This window comes from Malaclemys terrapin, chromosome 8, assembly GCF_027887155.1.
Source record: "Malaclemys terrapin pileata isolate rMalTer1 chromosome 8, rMalTer1.hap1, whole genome shotgun sequence".
NCBI lineage: Eukaryota > Metazoa > Chordata > Testudines > Emydidae > Malaclemys > Malaclemys terrapin.
In genome coordinates, this window is record NC_071512.1 from 98,623,768 (window position 1) to 98,648,929 (window position 25,162).

General features: G+C 40.3%; 1 protein-coding gene across 1 annotated transcript in view; it reads left to right on the top strand.

Annotated features, from left to right (window-relative positions):
• GLIS1 (GLIS family zinc finger 1) overlaps positions 1–25,162 on the top strand; it is a 285,319-nt gene that overhangs the window by 258,343 nt on the left and 1,814 nt on the right. The window contains 2 exon segments of the mRNA XM_054037066.1: positions 14,357–14,541; positions 22,471–22,638. Coding sequence (XP_053893041.1) covers positions 14,357–14,541; positions 22,471–22,638 — 353 coding nt within the window.

The following is a 25,162-nucleotide window of genomic DNA, read 5'->3' on the forward strand; positions in this document are numbered from 1 at the left end:
AAGGAAGCGTTGTTCTAAGTCAGCCATAAAAATGTTGGCATATTGTGGGGCCATGCGGGTACCCATAGCAGTGCCGCTGACTTGAAGGTATATATTGTCCCCAAATGTGAAATAGTTGTGGGTAAGGACAAAATCACAAAGTTCAGCCACCAGGTTAGCTGTGACATTATCAGGGATACTGTTCCTGATAGCTTGTAGTCCATCTTTGTGTGGAATATTGGTGTAGAGGGCTTCTACGTCCATAGTGGCCAGGATGGTGTTTTCTGGAAGATCACCGATGGAATGTAGTTTCCTCAGGAAGTCAGTGGTGTCTCGAAGATAGCTGGGAGTGCTGGTAGCGTAGGGTCTTAGGACAGAGTCTACATAACCAGACAAGCCTGATGTTAGGGTGCCAATGCCTGAGATGATGGGGCGTCCAGGATATCCAGGTTTATGGATCTTGGGTAGCAAATAGAATACCCCTGGTCGGGGTTCTAGGCATGTGTCTGTACGGATTTGTTCCTGTGCTTTGTCAGGGAGTTTTTTTAGCAGATGGTGTAGTTTCTTTAGGTAATCCTCAGTGGGATCAGAGGATAATGGCCTGTAGAATGTGGTGTTAGAGAGCTGTCTAGCAGCCTCCTGGTCATATTCCAATTTATTCATGATGACGACAGCACCTCCTTTGTCAGCCTTTTTGATTATGATGTCAGGGTTGTTTCTGAGGCTGTAGATGGCGTTGTGTTCAGCATGGCTGAGGTTATGTGGCAAGTGATGTTGCTTTTCCACAATTTCAGCCTTTGCACGTCGACGGAAGCAATCTATGTAGAAATCCAGTCTGTTGTTTCGACCGTCCGGAGGAGTCCATGCAGAATCCTTTTTTTTGTAGTGCTGGTAGGGAGGATTCTGTGGGTTAGTATGCTGTTCAGAGGTATGTTGGAAATATTCTTTGAGTCGGAGACGTCGAAAGTAGGATTCTAGGTCACCGCAGAACTGTATCATATTCATGGGTCTGGAGGGACAAAAGGAGAGGCCCCGAGATAGGACAGACTCTTCTGCTGGGCTAAGAGTATAGCTGGAAAGATTAACAATATTGCTGGGTGGGTTAAGGGAACTACTGTTGTGGCTGCTTGTGGCATGTAGCAGTTTAGGTAGTTTAGTGTCCTTTTTCCTTTGTAGAGAGGCAAAGTTTGTCTTGTAAATGGCTTGTCTAGTTTTTCTAAAGTCTATCCATGAGGAAGTTTGTGTGGAAGGTTGGTTTCTTATGAGAGTATCCAGTTCTGAGAGCTCATTCTTAATCTTTCCCTACACCACTAGCTGTCACCTTCAGCCCCCAACTAAAACCTCTCCAGCGCATCATCAGAGATCTACAACCTATCCTGAAAGATGATCCTTTACTCTCACAGATCTTGGGAGACAGACCTGTCCTCGCTTACAGACAACCCCCCAACCTAAAGCAAATACTCACCAGCAACCACACATCACTGAACAAAACCACTAACCCAGGAACCTATCCTTGTAACAAACCCCGATGCCAACTCTGTCCACATATCTATTCAAGTGACATCATCATAGGACCTAATCACATCAGCCATACCATCAGGGGCTCGTTCACCTGCACATCTAGCAATGTGATATATGCCATCATGTGCCAGCAATGCCCCTCTGCCATGTACATTGGCCAAACCGGACAGTCTCTATGCAAAAGAATTAATGGACACAAATCTGACATCAGGAATCAAAATACTCAAAAACCAGTGGGAGAACACTTTAACCTGTCTGGTCATTCAGTGACAGACCTGCGGGTGGCTATATTACAACAGAAAAACTTCAAAAACAGACTCCAAAGAGAGACTGCAGAGCTAGAATTGATATGCAAACTAGACACAATCAACTCCGGTTTGAATAAGGACTGGGAATGGCTGAGCCATTACAAACATTGAATCTATCTCCCCTTGTAAGTATTCTCACACTTCTTATCAAACTGTCTGTACTTGGCTAGCTTGATTATCACTTCAAAAGTTTTTTTTCTCTTAATTAATTGGCCTCTCAGAGTTGGTAAGACAACTCCCACCTGTTTATGCTCTCTGTATGTGTGTATATATATCTCCTCAATATATGTTCCATTCTATATGCATCCGATGAAGTGGGCTGTAGTCCACGAAAGCTTATGCTCTAATAAATTTGTTAGTCTCTAAGGTGCCACAAGTACTCCTGTTCTTCTTTTTGCGGATACAGACTAACACGGCTGTTACTCTGAAACCTGTCATTTTAAAGATATGTCATCAAGGTTAAATTGCCTGCAAGGTCACACTGCATGTTCATGACAAACCAGGGCCTCTGACTTCCAATTCCTCACTCTCAATACAACCAGTGTCCCAACATCAAGAAAATGGAAACACACTGGAGTAACTTGCAATCCCAGAGCAGAGCTCCAGTCTATGTTAAATGTGCAGCATCTTACAACCCAGTTTGCTCATCATTTGTGGGAAAGGATAATAAAATGCAATGATGCCTAGCAAGGTGAGCTACAATGAAGGATTTATTATAGAGGTGGAAAAAGATTCCATGCATTCCAGAGAGCTAGCCAAAGACACCTGGCAGTGATTAGTGCAAGGTTCACCAAACTTCAGATAGTCTGTTTTTTTTTTTTTTTTTTTAATGGTATAACTGTTTCCTGAGCATGTGCTGACAGAAATTCCCGTAGGGCAAGACCCAGAACAGAAACACGTGGCAAGAGATTGGGTGCTATCCAAAGACCAGATTAGCAGAGCTTTACACATCATTTTTAATATATAGGAAGAGATGAAAATCAGTGTTAACTTCCCCCTCCTTTCCCCCCCCCCCAAAAAATATAATCTCCTGATTCTGGAACTGAATTGCACATTCTCATAATATAAGTAACTATACTGTTGAGCAGGCAAGGTTTTATGAATGAAACAGTTGGCATGAGGAATTTTATGGTAGCACCTGGTTTCACTGAAATATATCAGCTTTTGTAACTAAATATAACATTGCCTTTATCCAGAGCACTATATAGAATCTTTCCTTCAGACTAGTACGTGGCAGATACAATTCTCAAAGTCAATATTTTGTAATGTGGTATTAGATTGGACTTGAGAAGCAGCTTTGAAGTCCAGTCTAATAGCACAATATACACAAGAATTTATTTAAGATAAAGTACAGATGTATTTCACTCTGGATCTGATCCGGTTCCCACTGAGCTCAATGAGAAAAGGATTGGGGCCTATTGTCTAGCAGAGGAATCTGCCAGTCAAGATTTTCTATTAAAAAAACCCAACAGTGAGCCACTGTTCATATTGAAAACATCCATGCCTTCAATATTTCTATGCTGTGGTTAGATTTCATCCTCAATTATTATGATTCAAAAAGTATCCTAGGTTGAAGTGAATTTCATTATTTTTCAGTTCCCTGCAAGTAGTTTCCAGTTAAGCATATTTTGTGCTGTATTTTCAGTATCCAGGAACAAATTAAAATATTATCTGTGTAATGGACCACGAAGAAGGTTGCCTTAAAATTGCTAAAAATGTAGTTTTATTATTTGCTGTTCTGTAGAATTTGTCCAAGAAGAGTTTTTGACTAGGGTGTGGCTAAAGCAAAATATAAAGGCCATTTCTTATTCAGGCTACAGCAATATGGATAAATTCGGGGTTGGGCAGGGGGAAATATATCCCCGTCCTGTCAGAAGGTTTTGAAAAATCAATTTGGCTGTTTATTTATTCTTAGTTCTGTACAGTTTAATAGTTTCTAGGAAACTCTTATGTAGTAATAACATTGAGACAAAGAGGTTTAGTGTAAATTGTGGGAATAATACAAAGTTGTATATGCACCCCCAGCTGCCCAAATGGGGATAGACTGAAGACAGGACAAATAATGCAAACACACCAAATACCATAGCTATATTTGATGCATATGAAGTGTCTAATACAGAGATGTCTGTTAACTCATGAGATGCCTAGACAAAGATCCCTGTGCAGGACTATTTTTTTAATCCCATTCCCACCTGCTCCAGCATTGTTTGTTGAATTTTTATCCCGCTCCTGCTATTATGGCAGTGTGGTGGGGCGACTGCCCCACGCAGGCAGGAGAAGGGTTAAGGCAGCCTTCGAGAGGCTGTGCAAAACCCAGCCAATCTCAAAAGGATTTATTGGGAGAGCCAAGCAGGAGAAGGCTTGCTGGAGCAGCCCATCTATAAAGGGCTGCTCAGCATAGCAAGGGGTAGTCTCTTCCTGGAGGTCAAAGGGGAAGGACTGTCTGCTGAAGAGCACCGGAGATACTGCAGTGCTGGGTCGGGTAGCGGAACAATAAGTGAGCTCTTGGCTGACCATGGCCCAACTGAAGCAAAGGCAGGGAAGGTGTTAGGGCTACGGGGGAAGAGGCACAGGGAATGTAGGCAGTGGGAATAGAAGGAGGGGTAGTAAGTGGCTGCCAACTATACGTTCCCTGGGCTGGGAACCTTTACCCCTATGTGCCAATGAGGAGAGTGGCCTAAAATCCAGACTTCAGTTTGCCCCTGAAGCCAGGAACTAGACGAGAAACTGCAGTTGGCCACTGAAGCAAGTGGAAGGACTTAGGACTGCCTGTCCCCCGAAACAGGGGAAGACAGCGGGCTGGGGCACAGCTGGAGGGCCGTGTCCTGAAGAGGACGCCGCGGTCTGGAAGTGATGAGGGTCCAGATGGTGGAGGAAGTGGAAGTAACAGTGAGTGAATCACTGCTAGTAAAAGTTATTCTGGTGGTCAAATTCCCAGCATGACCAGCAGGAGGCGCCACATCAGTGAGTCGGAACCGTTATAGGCAGTGAGACCTGCAGGACCCCAGTCCCACTGCAGGGCTCTACCTACATACTTCACTAAAGTGTATTTCATAGTTCAACCTGAACTGTAGATCACAACAATCAAAAATATATTCTGTGGAAACAAATTTAATTGAAAGTTCTGCAGCATTTTTAATGAGGATTTCTTTTTCTGTTAGACATTCATAGATGCATTTAACTTTACAAAACGAGAGAGCTATCATGTTGCCTATAACTAGAAGGGCTCTTAAAACACAAGATACTTTATGTAATTTCAAGCTCATGGAAAGGAATTAATTTATTAATGTTCCTTTTAAGCAGACCTGAATTTACAGGTATTACAGAATATCTCTTCATGAACTACACTAGATGTGTGGCCCGAGTGTGTGGTCCTTATGTGCACTGGCTAAGTGCTGATCCACCCTGAGATGGGCCTGCTACTTTTACTCACAACTAAAGAAGTTAGGTCCAGATTTTTAAAGAAGATTAGGCATTGCTGTGCTCAGCTGCCGCCTAACCAGTTATTCCTCATTTTTATTTGTGCATTTGTTTTTTTCTTCCTACGTGTAGTACTTTGCACTTATCTTTTTTGAATTTCATCTTGTTGATTTCAGACTAATTCTCCAATTTCTCAAGGTCATCTTGAATTCTAATTCTTTCCTCTAAAGTGCTTGCAGTCCCTCCCATCTTGGTGTCATCTGCAGATTTTTATAAGCATACTCTCCACTCCATTATCCAAGGCATTAAGGAAAATATTGACTAGTATTGGACCCAGGACAGACCCCCGTGGGACCCTACATCCTCCCAATTTGATGCCAAACTATTGATAATGACTCTTTGAACACAGTCTTCCCACCAGTTGTGCACCCACTTTACAGTAATTTAACCTACACTGTATTTCCCTAATTTGCTTATGAGATAGTCATGTGGGACTGTGGCAAAAGTCTTACAGAATCAAGATATGTCATGTCTACAGCTTCCCCCCATCCATTAGACCAGTAACCCAGTCAAAGAAGAAAATTAGGTTGGTTTGGCATGATTTCTTCTTGACATATCTATGCTGGCTGTTACTTAATTCTCTAGACACTTACAAATTGATTGTCTAATTATTCGTTCTAGTATCTTTCTTGGGTATCATAGTTAGGCAGACTGGTCTATAATTTCCTGTGTCGTCTTTGTTCCTCTTTTTAAAGATAAGTACTATTTTTGCCCTTCTCCGGTCTCCTGGGACCTCACTTGTCCTCTGTGAGTTCTCAAAGATAATCGCTAATGTTTTTGAGATTGCTTCAGCTAGTTCTTAAGTATCCTGTTGTGAATTTCATCATACCCTCCTGACTGAATACATCTAATTTATCTCAGTAATCTTTAACCTGTTCTTTCCCTGGTCTGGCTTGTGCTCCTTTCCGCTTGTTGTTAATTGTGTTGAGCCTCTGGTCACAATTATACTGGAGAAAATAGGCAATGGGGGGAGGGATAGCTCAGTGGTTTGAGCATTGGCCTGCTAAACCCAGGGTTTGTGAGTTCAGTCCTTGAGGGGGCCACTTAGGGATCTGGGCCAAAATCAGTACTTGGTCCTGCTAGTGAAGGCAGGGTGCTGGACTCGATGACCTTTCAAGGTCCCTTCCAGTTCTAGGAGATGGGATATCTCCATTAATTTAAAATTTTAATTTAAATGAACACCTTGGCCTTCTTGCTATCATCCATTATTAGCTCTCCTTCCCTGCTAAGTAAAGGACCTACATTTTCCTTTGTCCTTCTCTTGCTCCTAATGTATTTCTAGAACCTCTTATTGCCTTTTATGTCCCTTGGTAGGTGTAACTCATTTTGTGAGTTTGGCTTTCTGATTTTGTCTCTACATGTTTGTGCTATTCTGTTGTACACCTCCTTAGCAAATTGTCCACATTTTCTCTTTTTGTAGGATTCCTTTTTGATTTTCAGGTCATTAAAGAGCTCCTGTTGAAGCCATATTTGCCTCTTACTAGTCTTTCTGTCTTTCCTTCACTGGGATAGTTTTCTGTTGTGCCTTAAATATTGTCTCTTTGAGACACTGCCAGTGGTTTTGAGCTCGTTTTTCCCTTAGAATTTCCAAGATAGAGGTTGGCTGTACAGCCAACTAAACACACACAAAGTCTAGCAGACTGACAGAAATGTGTTTTTTAGCTTAATTGCTGCATAAGAGAAGATGGACATATATGGAGAGAACACCCACACTGAAAGGGAGAAAATTAGGTATTTTACACAAAATGCATATAACAAGAAAAGTGCTCCCATCCTAGCAGTGACTTTGTCATCACAATCTCAGTTTTAGGCTGTGAATTAAACTTTGGAGGGTGGGGGGTTCCCCGCTCTAAAAATATGTTCTGTTGGCACTTGATCTGCCTCTGGGTTGTTAAAAATAGGAGGCTAGAAATGGTCTGATTCTCCCATAGCCTGGGCTCCAGTTCTCGTCTCTGCCTTGTTCTCTTTCACTAAATTTCAGCCTCCTCAATTTCCCTGATTCACGCTCTCTTCTCTTAGTTCTCTCATCCTTAACTCATGTTTCTGGAGGCTCAAATAGTTCACTTTCACAGTTTTGGTCTTGTCTACTGGCTGAATCTCTATAATTAAATCTATTGCTGGTTGTCTTCTTCAAAGACCCCATGCTCCTGATTGCCCTGAGCTCTCTTATGGATGATTGACTAGCTGCATGTTTATCCTCTGGATATTGACTGTGATGGAATTAAGGAAGACGATGCTGGATTTACTGTTTGGGTCATGGCACTCTGCTGTGGAAATAGTCTTTCATTGTTCACTGTTACTTGTGTGGCCTGTTTACAAACCACTTTATGATCCCTCTCAGCTCTACATCTTCTGCAGACCTACCCTCCATGCACAGACTCAGCTTCCATGCCCTGCCTACCCACAACATATGCAGTGGAGCTATGGTGTTTCTGTTGCGTTTTGGCCCTTTCATGGCACTAGAGGGGGCCAAAGGATTTTATCCACAATGTGTACAATCATGTAGTTCAAATTTATAAATTTGGAATGAAAGGCGCCATGTTAAAATGTAAGATTCTTATAATTGCATCCCTAAATTGTTGATTGCCTGTTGATGAATCTTTAGATGAGGAACACATTGGATGTGCAATATCAGATCAAATCACTGGTCCATCAAATCTAGTATTGTGTCTCCACCTCTAGCCTATACTTGATGCTTGGGGGGGGGGGGAATTGTATTACCTGGTCAATCGTGCAATATTCTGCAGGGGTGAAAGTGGGTGGAATTCTTCCATGACCTCTTGAGGCGATCAGTTTACATCCTGAAGCACAAGATTTGACTACCCATTATGTAGCTTGTATAGGAGTAAATGTTATTTTTGGCCATAAAATTATTTAACCCCTTTTTAAATCTACCTGCAGTATTTGATTCTATGACCTCTTGTAGTTATGAATTCCACAGACTGACTACATGCTGTGTGAAGAAATAGTTCATTTTGTTTTAAATTTACCAGCCATTTATTTTGCTAAGTGACTTATTCTCATTTTATGGGACTGTGTGGAAAGAAGGGACTGGATCCTTTATTGTACCATTCATCATCGTAAATACTACAAGTAAGTCCTCTTCTCCTTTGAAAGCTACATAATCCTAGTTTTTGCAGCCTCTCTTATAAGAAATCCCTGCTATGCTGCTCTGTGGCTCTTCTCCAGATGTTTTCACTCTCCATGCACTCTTTATGTTGAGGCAATCAAACCTGAATAAAATACTTCCAATTTTACCATACTTTGATATAGCATCCTTATGTGCCCTGGATACAAGTTTCCATTCTTTGATATAGCATCCAAGCATACAAGTTTCTTTTCCATTTGCCCCTTCAATGAGCCATTCACAATAATTACAAAACCTTTTTATTACCACCACCCTGTCTCGGTCCCTCAAAAAGATCATACAAGTTTAGAAGCTAGCAACATATGTAAGAACTTCAAAATGTTTTTGCTAAACTTACACTTACCCAAGTTCAATTTAGTTTGTCATCATGTTGTCCAATCTCCCAGTATACTCAAATGCGTTCAGTTTCTCGCAATCCTCTATGGGTTTTGACTGAGCAGAGCAACTTAAGTGTGATCACCAAACTAATGGTTCACTTCTTCCTCCCAATCACTAATAAAGGTATTAAATGCCATAGGCAGATTACTATTTTCCTGTAGTATTTTTAAGCACTGACACCATTCTCAGTGCTGCACAAAGCACTGAAGATACAGTTCCAGTTCCATGAAACTTATGGTTTTAGTGGAGAGACAATATAGACCAAAGAGTTACAGGATGACTAGAGGGAGGTTATCATAACGTGTTTCAGGGTTTGCTGTTCTGACTTATTTTTTATTTAATGGTGTGTATCAGAATTTCTGATTTAGGTGGGTTACCATAGGTGCTCAGATACTATAGTGATGAGTAAGTATAAGCACCAATATCAAATAGAATCTATAGGCTTAGAGGATGGGGTTTTAAGGAACAATTTGAATGAAGAGAGGGTGGTGGATTGGTGCACCAGGGTTCACCAGGAAATTCAGACATCAGTATGGAAGAAGGCACAAACACAAGAGTGGGAAATGGATAAAAAGAGAGTAGTTAGGTGGAAGCTTGGACAGAACATGAGTAGTAAGACATGAGAGGAGAGATGTAGAGAAAGTGGAGAGGGCAGATTAATGCATTTTTACTGTATATTAAAATCTGGTGAATTTGTTGATTATATCTGCAACATCTGATTTCACTCACCTCTGTCCTGAAATACAGCCCCTCTATGTAAGCCAGAGTAAATAAGGTTTTAAAAAACATAATGGATCCATTAGGGACTGGGAAGAAGGCACCCTCTGCTTCCAAATGCAGGAGGAGTTTGTGAGTGGCTGTTTAATTGCTCTATGGCTGCTCCCACAGCCCATAAGCTGTTATACAGTTCTGGGCTCCGGTGCCCCACATGAGTTTGAATCTGTGGGAATGAGGGCAGATGATCTCTGCAGCCCTGGATTTGCTGACCTGTCCTTTACCCATCCTCAAAGCCACTCTTAAAGCTACAGAAGACAGAAGAGAACATGGGGTGCACAGTCCTTTCACATGTCTTCTCAGCCTACCACAAAAGTGTAACAGATCCATGGTGGGTCTTGGATACTTATATCTTTACCCATGAGAAGAGGTGGAGTGGGAAAAAGATTTCAACCTCTCTGAATATAAATATTCAACATAGTCATGGGACCCAATTTTAGTGAATTAGGAAGGATCTGGGTTTTATTTAATATCTACATATAAAGTATATATTAAAAAACTAAAAGACAGAAAATTTATAGAACTATACAAGCAAAAATGAAAATAAAAAATGTGGTATATACATATTTATTATTAAAATCCAAACCAAAACAAATTGTGTCTATAGTACAATGTTAACAGGAAGTGTCCAAACTATTAGATCTTGAAACAGATATGCCTGAGGTACTGCCTGGGAGTTTCTGATTCAAACAGCTGTCCATACTGAGGTCCTTCTTTAAGTAGTTTAGTGTTTCTTCTTCTATACAGAAGCCGTCTCTTTTAAAACTGTTTCCTGTAGCTAATGCATAATTTATTTAATCTGTATCTGGAATGATTTCACCTGCACACCAAGAGCAGCTGTGCCAAGGCAACGTGTTTAGAAGACAAACACCCTAGAGAGAATGAGGAAAGGACACCAGAAGCTTGAAACTGAAAGCTAGGTTCATGAAAAAATTGATGTCTTCCTCGATCACACATACATACAGGATTGTATTTTAGAGTTGATCTTGAATTCTGGAACACTGAAATTAATATTTTGCTAAGAAGAAAATTTCACCTATAGGTCACTTGTTCAAATTTAAACCTAGTCGGCAGGTAGTGATCGATCTATTGGGGATCGATTTATCGCATCTCGTGTAGACGCAGATAAATTGATCCCTGAACATGCTCCCCATCGACTCTGGAACTCTAGCTCACGAGAGGCGGAAGCAGAGTCGACGGGGGAGCGGCAGCGGTCGACTCCCCGCCATCCTCACGGCCAGGTAAGTCGACCTAAGATACGCCGACTTCAGCTACGCTATTCATGTAGCTGAAGTTGTGTATCTTAGGTCGACCCCCCCACCCCGTAGTGTAGACCAGGGCTTAGTGATAGAAAGTTATTCCTTGGCCTAAGGAAAATGAGCGGGAAGGGTGCAGGGGAGCTTCATTCAGCTAGATGCCCACATCAAAATGAACACCAATTGATACCCTTATTTGCTGTCTTACAATAATGGGGAAAGATTGCAGCATTGTGCCAAGTATTGTGTACTCCGCTGTAGCTGTTCAGACAGGGTGAAATCCACTTCACCCACAGGTAACACAAGTTTTAGAGAGGTGACTACAGACCAGCCGGGGAAATTAAGCCGCAGCCCACAACACAGGACTTGAATGGGATTCGCCTCAGGCTCCAGTTATATAGATTACTATACTGGGGCCACTGGATTGCATACACCAGTGGTTTTCAACCTGTGGTCCGCAGACCCCTGGGGATCCTCAGACTGTATCTAAGAGGTCCATGACAGATTGTCGTTACCATAGAACAGTGGTTTCCAACCTGTGGTCCATGAACCCTTGCGGGTCTGCAGACTATGTCTAAGATTTCTAAAGGAGGCCGCAGCTCCATTTGAAATTTTGTAAGGGTCCACAAATGAAAAAAGGTTGAAAACTATGGCATATACAGATGTTCTGTCCCTTCCCCCTGGCCCCCTTGTGGAACCAACCAGGGTCTGTAGTGAGCAGACAGCTCTGCCTGGCTGTTCAATCAATCTACCCCCAAGAGGCCTGTACGCAGGGGTGAAGTGGTGTTGAGTCACCACACGGACAACGCCTTCCCTGCCTCTTTTAATAAGCAGAGGATTTCAGTCTCTAACATTCAGTATCACTTTTAGAAAAGGGGAAAAAAGTTAAGCATTTGTTTAAAAATATAATTAAATTCCTCCCACACAGTAAATCTGAGAACAGATATAGAAAATGAAAGAGGTTAGAACAACTGTGCACTTCCAGATTTTCTGTGTCCCTTTAAGACTAAACATTTGGCTTGAAAAGCATCTTGTCCCAGACCATTTAATAACACTACTTTATTTCTTGCAATCCCTTTTCGCTTAGGGACATGCATGCTTTCGGTGACCCTGTTATGCACTTAATTTCCTTGTTTTTTACTTCAGTGTCTTTTTGACTAGCTGTTGTTGTTTTTTTAATTCCCTTTCAGAAGTTGTGTCACAATGGTACCTTTTGGCACCTTACTGTGCCTGGGCTGTTGAATTTAGTTATATTCTGATCACTATTACTTTGTAGGTTAGCTATATTTGCTTCTTGAACCAACTCTTACATGTTATTTAGGACTAAGTCAAAAATGGTCTTACCTCTTGTGGGCTACTCCAAGGAGCAATTTTTACGGTGTTGAGAAATTGCTTCTCTAACCATGTATCATTGTGACATTTGAACAGTATATGTGGGTAATTGAAGTCACCCACTGTTACAGTTTTATTAGAGTTGGTATCATCTTCGATCTTCTGCAACAACGTGCACTCAATATCCTTTTCCCGGTCAGATGTCAACAGGTAATCTACTAGTATATTTTTATACTTATGCCTTGGGCTAGCCATACAGATTCTACTGAGTGGTTCTCTCCATACAGAAGTTTTGTTTCATTAGTTTCTATGGAATCTATTAGATGTAATGCGGCTCCCCCCACCTCTATGTCTTAATCTGTCCTTTGTTTTCATTTCAGCCCAAGACATATGAGGTTGGAGGGTAAAGAAAATACAGCATCTACACAGTATTGTATTTCGTGCAAACAAACTCTAAACAGTATCTGCATTCAAAAGATGAACATTTGAGGCTATCAGTCTAGAACCCAACTGATCAGTCTTTCTACTGCTGCAATGAGAGCTCAAAAAACCAGAGGTCTAAATGCCCCAGCAAAACATTTAGATTCTTGTTAATGTGTAGAATGATAATATAATTCTAATGGGGTTTGCACAGAAGGACCAGATTCTTGATTCTGCTCTCTGCAAAGCAGTAGGACTCTGGCCATAAGTGGCCGGCAGATCGTTCCGCTGCCGGAGGGGATAAAGCCAATTCCTGTGCTGTCTGCCACCTCTGCCCACAGTGGAGAGGACGTGCTGGTGGAGAGGGGAAGCATGCTGAAGCTCCACTGTGCTCCACCGATTGGTGTAAAGTTCCTTAGGTACCTTATGCCAGTGGTGTGAGGTAAAGCAGTTCCTAGGCTGCACCAACTCATGCTGGGGTGGCAATGCATGATTAGGGAGCTGCAACCAATTGTCTGACTAACCTCCTGTGCCAAGCACATCTCAGGGAAGAGGTTTTACATCCGTCTTCTTCTGGGGCACTGCAGTAGCATACACATGCTTACCCAGGGCTATGCTTTTGAAGGACAATCTAGACCCCTCTGTTTAAAACTATGCTGTTAGATGAGAAACAATTGAAAACAAGTATGCAACCTTGACTTGGCTGAACCTTTGGGTATAGATGCTTAGCCCCGTTTTAGCTGGTAGTGCATTTAGACAATCCCGACTCAGTAGGGAACCTCCTGGGATGAAAGGAGCTCCCCATTAGAGCTTGAGTTTCCTCGTATTTTAGAAAGAGGTAAATTCAATATTAAATAAGATCCACACACCTGACATTTTAGATCCTTATGCCTTGAAAGAGGAGTCTTTTCCGGGAGGAGATGGGGCGGGGGGCGGGAGAGGAGAGAGCAGGGGTGAAGCCTCCTTGATAGAAACAAATTGAAACCTGAAACTTCTAAGCACTAATATTATAGTTAATGTTTGATGATTTTCTAAGCACTGCTTTTATAGTGTAGAAGACTGCTGATGGTTGAGAAGGGCAATAATTTTATATTTTGTATAGTAGTACAATGATTTGCAAGGGTTCTGAGACACAATAAAGAATTACATGTTTAAAGAAAATTTCCTTGTGCTTTTATTTTTTGTACAAATAGAACAAGGGGGAGAGACTAAAGATATTAATGAGGTTTTCTATTAATTGGACATAATCATGAAGTGCAAAATTCTGCTATTATTTTACTCCCAGACAGATCTATTTGCATCAATGGTGTAATGGAATTCAGAATTAGACCCTAAGAGATGCCTTTTCATTGCAATACGTGAGAATTTAATCACGGAATACCTATTAGCATTAAATTAGTCTCTGCCTGTATTTTCAGATCCATTTGTCAGTTAATAAAGTTTTTAATTTTAACTGACTTTGCATCTAATTGTGAAGTCAGACAGCTTGCTGACTAATCGTGTCACTTGTGACCCCAGAAGTGTGAACAGTATGAGAAGCCAGTGTAAAAGATTGTAAATTAGTTTCTAATTTGCTTTACTACTGGCGTACACCTGAAAGAAACATTTTATTGTTTATTTTTTTAAAATATCATTTATGGCAGCACAAATTGTAAATAAAGTTCTCTATATTAAATCACTATGGAAATACTGCCTAGGGATTTTCAAGTATTTTATTTTCTCATATTGTAATATAAGCTTTTTCTCTTTTCTTGTTCTAGGCTTGCTCCAAATATTCTTTCACCTCTTCTCAGCCCTCTGAAAACACTAGTTCCACCTTCCCTATTGCAGAAACACGGTTCATCATCACCACACAGCCAGTCTCCAAATGCGCAACAGTTTTCAGGAATACCAAATAAACCATATGCTCAGTTTCAAAACCAATCTGTACCACAGGGACAGCAAGGTAACTATATTTTGAGTTTTCCCAGCTGCCGTATTAGTGTTTTAATTATTGCAGTATTTGGCAACACTGTCTGACAACATTGTCATAGAAACTCCTATTTTTTAGTCACATGGGGCTGTAGTTTTCATCAGTCAGATCAGTACATGCATTACCTGAGGGTTAAGGGAGGAGGGATAGCTCAGTGGCTTGAGCATTGGCCTGCTAAACCCAGGGTTGTGAGTTCAATCCTTTAGGGGGGGCTGCTTAGGGATCTGGGGCAAAAAAAAATCAGTACTTGGTCCTGCTAGTGAAGGCAGGGGGCTGGACTCAATGACCTTTCAGGGTCACTTCCAGCTCTATGAGATGGATATATCTCCATATATATTATTACCTACTTATAATGGAGACAAATTATAATCAGTAATAACAAAGCTGTGCATTTATATAGCACCTTTCATTAGAGGATCTCAAAGTATTTTGCAAGCACATATTAATTACATCCCGAAATACCTCTGATTTAAAGACAGAGTAAAAGATTTAACTCTGGATCACCCTTGAAGCTGTAACTGTTTATTCTCTCAGTCTATGTAGTATTTAGGAACCTTTAAAATGTATCATTTATACAATAGACTATAATGGCACTTTCTGGCATTACACCCATTTAATATGGTTTGAGTACTAGAGAGACAGGCGGTCTTGAGTTCTAATCCTAACTCTGTCACTATCTTGTTGTGTAGTTTAGGTAAATTATTTATCCTCTGCATTTGAATGTCCCAGTCTTTAAAATGGGGATGATGCTTATTTTCATACCCCCAAAGTTGTCTTGTGAGGCATTAGTATCTCTACAATGTTTTGAAGGTATACATTAGCACTTAATATTATCACAGATTACTGTGGTAATGGAAGTTTGGATATTTAGATAACATGTTATATAATCCAGATACTATATTGCTTCCATATGGTAAATATTCATCTTATTACAGATGTACAGGACAGCTGTCTGGTTGTAAAGTATAACCAAGCATATAAGTATACCCGGGCAGATAACCAGATTCTCAACTCAGTTCACAATTGTACCATTGTTTGAATAAGGCATTTTTCAGAAACGTGCAGTTTCATGTACGATAAATATACCAAATGAGCACAATGACTTGCTTGCTATTCTTTGAATGTTTTAAGGCCAAGTTTTTATAAAGTTTGAAAAAACAAGATTCTGATATAGGCCCAATGGCAGGGTACATCTCTAATACATAGATACTTACCTCCCTTTCTCTCTTGGTCTCCAGGTAGTATTTTAACCTCTAGATTGGGTCAAGTACCATAAAAACTCTAAAATTGCTTGCTTAGTTTTTGCTGTTTGATTGGACTTTGTCTGAAAGGCAAAAGCATGTTATATTAAATGATTTGCATCAAACAAAAAACTCACTAAACCTGACGCTCAACAGATTATTCAATTTTAAAATGACTAACTCTGAGAGGGAAAAAGTAGCAGATTTATGATAGCATATAATCATATATGATTGTTATTATAATGAGCTAAATAACTACAAACCACAGGAGGACAGATTAGCAGCTCATTATAATGACAGAAACAAATGCATAGACAGAACAAGTTTTGAACCACTTAAATAAATTGACTTTATTCCTTAGAGAAAACCACATTTCCCATTTGAGCAAACCGTTGCTTTCTGACTGCTGGGTTGTGTGGTTTTGAAAAAGGCAATAATTTTCCACTTTAACCAAATTTTGAATTATTATTATAATTTTATTATGAAAAAGTTCAAAAATCAATGTTGAGTAATAGCCTTTGAAACCAATTCATCTGTAACCCATATTTGGGCTTAAACTTACTTGAAGTCTTTGTTTCAGTTCTTCAATGGCAGCTTTTTAAATGGGAATCTTTTAGTCAAGTTTGTTATATTTTTACTGTAAAAAAGGAAATTCTAAATAACACGATCTGTAAAACCAGTCAGTCTTTATAGAAGCACATTAATGTTGAGAATTGCTATGGGTTGTCGATAATGAGAAGAATGATAAACCACAGTATTTGTGTCTTTAGCTAGTTATAGTAAAGTCACATGGAAATTATTATACACTGAAAGAATTTGGCAAGCAAACAGCATACTGCATTTATTTATATCTGACATGATTTCTTGTCAGAGATTTTATGGAATTTGAAGAGCTTGGATTTATTTGCACGTACATTTAAATGACATGACGTATATGAGTTGTAGTTTAATAGACGTATTCCAGTCATTTGCTCATTACATCATTCGTTTAAAAAGTGCTTCAGGTTTTTTAGATTATGGCTTGGGGAAATAGAGGCAAGCAGTGTGTTTTCTGATGTGGTTAACTACAGCTATTTTGTCACAAATGATTTCAAAGCAAAATTGGAGCTAAATGTTATATTTGGAACGCAGCTTATTCCTTTATTAACTGTTATACTTCTACATTTACTGTACATAAAACATTTAACAGTGATCATTTAAACTGACAGGCATTTGGTAAATTCTTCAATTGGAACTTAACCTCAGAAAATTTGATTTAAATTAGACAAATAGAACGAAAACCATTTGGAAAAATATCAGCAGAGCTCCTGTTGCCAAATGGGTACTACCCCTCTGCATACATAGAACAGGAAAATTTCTACAAAAAAATAATTCTTGCACGCTTCTTAGTTTAGCTGCTTACGAGATTTTTTTTTTAAGAATCTTTAAAATGTTCCATGTTTAATTAGTGTTGAGACATATGTGGTTGTTAATTGAACCACAGTTATGGTCTGGGGATTGGTCCTGCTTTGAGCAGGGGGTTGTACTAGATGACCTCCTGAGGTCCCTTCCAACCCTGATATTCTCTGATTCTATAATTCAAGCCTCATTTTAGCTCCTAAATACTACACTGTATTGTATTGAGAGACAATTCCATGTAGAAGCAAAGCTTTTCATAGAACTTAAAGGAATCAAACTAAAATGGAATGAATGAAAAGAACCTTTCTCACAAAAAAACATTAAAAATTGTATATTACATGAAGACCCGGGCTTAGTATTTCCTAAGCAGTTAATTTAGAGTGCCCATAAACAGTAAGTTTCATTTCCTGAGGTTGCCTAAAATAGTCTTATTCAAAATCTCATTCATTTATGACAAGTCTTATTTGGCTAGAGCACACATTGTTACAGAGGTTCCTTTGCCACTAGTACATATGCAAATGAAAGGTAAACACTCATATTGTCCCAGTTGTAGTGCTACTGAAACCAACTCCTGGACTAGCAGATTTACTTTCAAACCAGTTTCGCTTTCATCTGTGGTCTAATGACTGCTTTTCAGCAACACTTGACATTCACCCAAGCTGGTCATTAACTTCCCTTTATTATCAGCATGAAAGATCGCCAAGGGATTTGAGTCTCTAAAAATATTTGCTGGCCTTCTGAGCCATTCCTGGTTGCTGGTGATGCTAGCCACCCAGAGGAAAGGATAGTTTGTTGCAAAAGCCAACCCATCTTCCCACCAAAAGAAGGTATCTGTCTGTATCAGAGGATTGAACAACTATCTGGCAGGAAGTGGCCCTACCATGTTGCAAACCTGTCACCAGGGGAAATTGGGAGTTCTCAGCTGAAAAAGGGCCCTTAGAGTGGTATTGGTGATGCGGAATGAAGTGAAGAAATATGAAACCGTAATTTCAATCATCAGGGCAGAGGCAAATGGATGTCAATGAGCTTCCTGCCTTCCATATCTCCTAATTCCCAGGAGACTCTGTTTACCCACTTGGGGCCACACATCCTATGGATGTTACTGCAGATGGTTTGGCTCAGCTGATGAAGAGTGAGAAGGATTATTATATTGATAGTAATTTAACCCTTCTTTTTCTCATGTCTCCCCTACATGTGCTCAGAGACCCTTCTCAGTGAGACCAGCCACACATTTTGAGAAACACTGATCTAGAGTAGAGAAAAAGCCTGTCAAAATCTCACTCGTGTATAGACATAAAATTGACTTTGCTGTCCTGCATCATTTAGCATTTATCATGTCCGTGTTTAAGTGCCAGGAAAATCTGACTTTTTCTCATAAATTGAATTGTGTGCATGCAAATTAGCTACAACTGTAGTTGCTTACAATTTCACAGGCTAGGATGAAGTCCCTTTGAATTAATATCGGCTCATCTTGTCATTCCCAGTAAAAATGCCACAAAATGAGTCATTTGTGATGTTATTCCAAAGATGATGATTCATATTATAAACATACCGATAAGTAATAAAATTACTGCTTGTTAGCTGTACCTCTCAAACTGAACAATGACATGTTGTACAAAAAATCAGTGCATGAGGGGCACAGAATGTATTGCCTGATTAGCTGTCTTTGTGGACGGAAAAGATGTCTTGAGTGTCCCTTTTGGTAATTAAAAATCTCTGTCTCAGCTTCTCTAGTTGAAAAAATTATTGGGACTCTGCCAGCTTAGACACATTCTAGAAGCTGCTTTACCTCTTCTAATTTTCAGCCTTAAGGAATCAGATGTTTAGTCTTGATGCCCTGTTTGTCCATTTCTCCCACAACCATTTCCATGCCTTTTACCATGTTGCTTCCTATGCCTGGAATACTTTCCCATCTGGTCCTATCACTTTCCTTATTCAAGTCCCTCTTTAACACTCATTTCTTCCACAGTGCCCTCAAGTGAGCAGGGCTGGCTCCAGGTTTTTTGCTGCCCCAAGCAAAAATTTTAAAAAAAGTGCCGCTGCCGAAGCAAAAAACAAAAACAAACAAAAAACAGAGTGCCGCCCCTTCAAAAGTGCCGCCCCCAAAGAGCCGGAATGCTGCCCCTTGAAAAGGGCTGCCCCGAGCACAGGCTTGGAACGCTGGTGCCTAGAGCCAGCCCTGCAAGTGAGCAAACATTTCTGACAACTCTACTCATTTGAAAAGGATTAAAACTCCTGCTACTGCCACCAATATTTGCATATTCCTAAATCGAGTAACTGCATGATCATATTGCTGTAACTTTTGTCCTTCCTCATTCCATCCCCTTTCCGCAGCTTGCTACACCCACCAGTCACATCACATATACAAGCTCTGTAGAGAAGGGGCCGGGTCTTTTTCCTTGTATTTGTACTGGGAAGCATTTAACAAACACTGTAAAATCCAATCATCGACTATTAAGATATTTTCATGACACTGCCTCTCCCTAGAATTGTCAGGCACTGGTGTACACCCAGCCCAGTACAAAACATATCTTGACTGCTTTTGGTAGCTATTTTCAGCCCTTCTTGTTTTACTGAGCGTGCTCGCTCTCTCTCTACCCCGGCCCCCTGTTTCTTACTGGCCAACAGGGCCGATGAGAGCGCGGGGGAAGCCGGTATAAATTACCAGGGCCTGGCGGTCCGGAAGGGGGCACGGGGCCCGGCTATCCTGGCTTCCCCCCACCCTTTGTCAGCCCTGTTTAGCCGGTCCGCCCTTGCTGAGGGGCTCGAAAAAATTTTTTCACCGGGGCCCTGCTGGCCAGTTATAGAGTACAACCTCAAGCAGTTCAAAAGAAAACCTTATCCATAAGTCTTGAAGAGCAGTGGTGGATCCGGCTGCCTATCTAAAAGCTTGTCCAAAGTGAGTTTTAATTCAGTTGTGTGGTGTTGGGCTATTGGCTGATTTTCTAAATCGCAGTGTCTTAGCCTTAGGGACCATAAAGATATTGAATTGGTTTAATAAAGCATGCTGACCGAGCATGATGAGAGAGACCGTGATTACAGGGACATAGAAAATACACACGTGCCTTCCCTAGAAGTGATTTGTCTAGCGGGCAGTCTGGAAAGTCTGATTGCTCCAAGCTCATAAAGTGCTCATTTGAGCCAGTAATGCCTCATTTGAAGCCAAGTGTCTAATGTCTAATGTTCATCCCTAAAGTTATATAGTGATTTTAGAAGGTGTGCAGAGAGGATTTAACATTTTGTAAGTATAAAAATCAGGATAACTATTAACATCACTCAATAAGCTACTGTACCTGAAGCTTCATCACAAGATAGTTTAGCAGCCTCTCATAAGAGCTGTTTGATTCTTCGAGCCAGTCTCTCCTAGCATTAAATAGAGGTGGCTGTTTACTTGTGCCAGGGAAGGACACACATCATTTAATATTCAACATTCCAGATTTCTAGGCCTTCTTGCCTACTGCAGAAAATATTTGTACCATTGGTAAAATGTGCTTGGTATCTTCCTCTGGAATGGTCGTCCCTCAGTACTTCAGTCATGAAATATCGAAGTGTGTTTTTTGTGATGAGGGACCGTAGTTCTCTAGAAATAGGACACATGATGCTTGCAAGGTCAACCAAAAACCATGTAAAATAGTCAAACTTCCATACAAAACCTACCCTTTCACCCCAACTAGGTATGCTGCATCATTATTAAAGAATTGCACAGTTAGCCTGATGTATAACAGTCTGTGGTAACTGTCAGAGTTTTGTGAACAGGAAGGAGTTTGTTACAGGCTGCGGATTGGTAATTGGTGTATTTGAGCAGTGTAAAGCATCCAGGTGCTTTGGTGATAAGCACCAGTGTTACTTTTTAAATACATGAAATTAACCCCACGGTTGAAACAGCAGGCCAGTACTTCAGCTGATCAGTGGAGCAATTCAGATGTATAGCAGCTGCAGATCTGGCCTGACATCTTCCTTTGATAAAACTGGAGAGAAGTCATGTGACTTTCCTGGAGGAAAAGTTTCATTCTGCATGAGTGCAGGAAGGAGAAAAAAAAATAGAAGAAAAAGTGCCACTGTCCCTTTCACGGGAAACATGGAGAAATTCCTATGACACTTCCTGCTAAATGGAAAGAGAGAGAGAATAGGAATCCATTTAGACTGGCTGTTAGGAGAAGTAAGGATTCAGATTAGAAAATAATTAACTTTAACTGTGTCATTAGTGTGAGGGATGCCCTGAGAACCCCTTAGTGCACAGCTCCCAGCTCACATTGATGAGGCTGAGTCACCACCTTGTTCTTTCAGGAGGCTGGCACCAACCTGTAAGGAGTAAAACTCCACTGCTCTTTACTGCCAAGTGACTTTCTGCCTGAGGCAGGATTTACCTCTCCTTTTGGCAGGTTTCTGCTGGTGCAAGCCAGCGCGGGACCCCTGGTGGTAGAAAGAATGAGACAGGAGATTCTAGGGAAGGAGGAGACACTAGCGGCCCCAAAATGGATTTTGCTGGCTGGGGAGGGAATGGGCCTATTCAAAACATCCCTCAGCAGCTTCCATTGGTGGGATTGCCAAGGAGCCCCAGCTGCAAGCTAAAGAGATCCTCCACTAGCATAAAGGTCTTTAAGTCCATCAGAATGCAGGGTAGCACCTCTGGGCCAAACTCTTCTTGCCGGATCTGGCCCACCGTGACTAGTGAAATGTCCTCATTTGAAACAAGATAGCACTTTGAAAAAGGAGAGGGCTGAAGTATTCTAAACGGTATATTCGTAAATACAGTTATCTCCTGCAATAAATAATTCATGCTGGATGGTAAAAGGCCTTTATTCAGTCACAAATCAAATAGGGTATATCCGGAAAATACGGCATTATTTAATTCAGGTAAATTTAATAGTCATTCATTATAGGCTCAATCCCACAGGGTGCTGAGCATCGTGGCCCTGATCCAGCAAAGCATTTAAGAACATGCTTAACTTTAATGAGTAGCCCATTAACTTCAGTGGGGCAACTCATTCAGTTGCTCAAAGTTAAGTATGTCCTTAGATGCTTTGCTGGATAGGGCCACAGTGCTCAGCACCTTGCAGAATCAAGCCCGATATAGGTTTTATATTATATTATAACACACAGTGTGTATAAATATGTAAGTAGAATAAAGGCTGTGGCTTGATCATTTTTCCATAGTTAAAACCCTAAGGATCTAAAACCCACAGTAATGAAATGCTATGACAGAAATGAAGCTAATACCATCACGGCAGTGTTAAACTGTGTATGCAATATCTGTTTTCAGGTTACCAAGGCAGCTTTCACTCAATACAAAACTGTTTCCACTACGGAGACTGCTACAGAACAGTGGAACAGTCTGTCAACAGTGATGTGCTAACGGGGGAATCCCATTGCTTTAATCCTTTGAGACAGAATGGGTGTCACATACTCAATGCACCTTTAGCTTCAACAGGTAATTTCTTCCTATTATGAAGAGTTATCCTTGTGATTTTTTTTTTTAGAAATAGAAAAAACACTTTTTGTCTTATTACATAAAATGCAACATTTCACTAAACTCAGTTCTTTAGGAAAGTAGATTTGTTTTCTTTTATCCTACAGTATTTCAGCGACAGCCAAATTCTCCTCTTACTTGTGTGGGTAGACCCAGTGACTTTAGTGAGCTTTTGGACAGCTCACTAAAAAGGCAATTTTGCCCTGTTCCCTTGACATTTATTGTAAAGATTGTGTCAACATTTACACTAAAAGCCCCATCTTCAGGTGTGTATAAGTCATTTCAGGCTGCAGTTCATAGTCAGGGTCTAAGTCTCAAAACAGGATTTTTATATTCCCATGAAATTCTGTTAAACATTACTGGCTTCAGGGACTTCTAGTTCACTTAAGAATAAAAAGTGGGATTTGTTTTTTCTTATACTGAGATGTACCAAATGTGAACTAGTGACTATGGAATTTTGTTTGGAAAAGTGGCTATTGCACATGGGTAACTTTTTTCCCAGCCATATATTTGCATAATGGTAAAGTGCTTAGAGGTATACTAGAATCATTACAATCTAGTGAATGAGCTCCCATACAGAACTGCTCATGTTTCTGAGGGATTTTTTCCTATTTTTAAAAACCACAGTGAAAAATCATGGAAGTAACAAGACCCAACATATTTTAAGCAATGCCATAGCAGTGAGATAGTACCAATTCGTCACTCTTTAGTTAGGCAGAACTCACTGATTCCAAACATGTTTTTTGCTGGAGGCCCTGATTCAGGAAAGCATCTCCGCTCAGGACATTACTGAAAACATTTTCTTAAGTGCTTTCCTGGACTGGCGTCCAAGATAGGACTGCAAAATAAGAGCTGACATTCTTACCTCATTGTGAGGAATCTCAGTTCAGTGTGTGTGTCGTGTTACATACTAAAAAGTATGTGCAGCAATAACGAGCAAAAGGGAAGAGTTAACCATGCAGTTTCAGCCTTAACTTTGATTTTTTTTGTGATATTCATAAGTTTGATGTTACTAAAACAGTTTTAAAATGTTGAAATTTGATGTTCAGTTTAGACAGGTAGAGAATAGACTAAATAAACTTTGCAAAAGAAATTGTCAGAGCAAAAAAATAATAATGTGGCAGAACACCAACTACCACAACATTTGCTATTTTTGTCTGGGGCTAACCTATTACGGTTTCTCAGCAATAATTTTATTTTTAGAACGGTTATTGAGGTATACAAATACATAGCATCTGAAACAAATAAATATATGGAAAATATAAATCTTATCTCATGTTTCTGTGTAAAATAGAATCATTCAGGTTTGCAAGATTCATCAAGGATGTGCTTTAATTTTTTCAGGGTTTTATAGCACCATTAATATTAATGGAGATCTCATCTCAGAGGAATGCCAAATGTGACTGGCAAACAGCTGTTCCATGAATCACATTAACAGTCAATAAATTTTTTATTTTGTGTTCAGGGCTTTTGGATGGTTTACACTATCTGGAATCTAACAGTGATTTCTGGGGTGTATGTTTATCTTGGTTTTTGTCCATTTGTGGTTGTGTACCCTTTTGTACGTGGGCCCTGTCAGATAGAGAAAATTAACATAATACGCACCCTTTCATAAGTTAATAGAATACTGTGCTCTTCAGTTCGGTTATATACACAGTGCTGACTAGACAAACAAACTGGGTTATTTTCTACTCTCATTTACTTCAGATTTATTCTGTATCAGAGAGCAGGATTTGATCCACAGATTAATCAACCCTTGGTTAACTAATACAGTAAACTAGTATAAATCACAAGGGGTTGCATAAGTATAAGTGAGTGCAGAATCTAGTCTCTAATCTATTAAAAAACAAACACCCCTCTAACTAATTCACTTGTAAGGGCCTGATCCTACAGTCCTACTTAAGGCAAATCTCTTTGATATCAATGGGGGACTTGCCTACATAGGGCTACAGAATCAGAGTCCATTATTAATTATCTTATGTAGAACCTAAAGGCCCCAACCAAAATTGGGGTCCCATTGTGCTCACTCCTCTAAAAATACATAGTACGAGACAGTCCCCACCCTGATGAACATGCAATCTAAATAAACAAGGGAAACAAAGTGGGAGAAATGAAGCACCATCCTTATTTTATCAATGGGAAACTGAAGCACGGAGAGATTAAGTAATTTGCCAAAGCTCACACAGAGAGACGGTGGCAAAACAGAAAACTGAACCCAAATCCCCAGAGTCCCAGTCCAGTGTATTAACCGCAAGAGCATCCTTCCTCACATACGTTTGCAGTGGATATGGATGTGATTTGCAGTAAATATTAACATGTTTTCCATGTTACCCAGTCAGCCGCAAGTGCCTCAATAACTGAAATGCAGCCTGCTTTCATATGCATAATAGTCGGTAATCTGTGCTGAAGAAATACGGATCTGTCCTTGTTCTGAAGAACATACAATCCTTTAGAAAGATATAGCCAAACATAGACGATGCTGTCT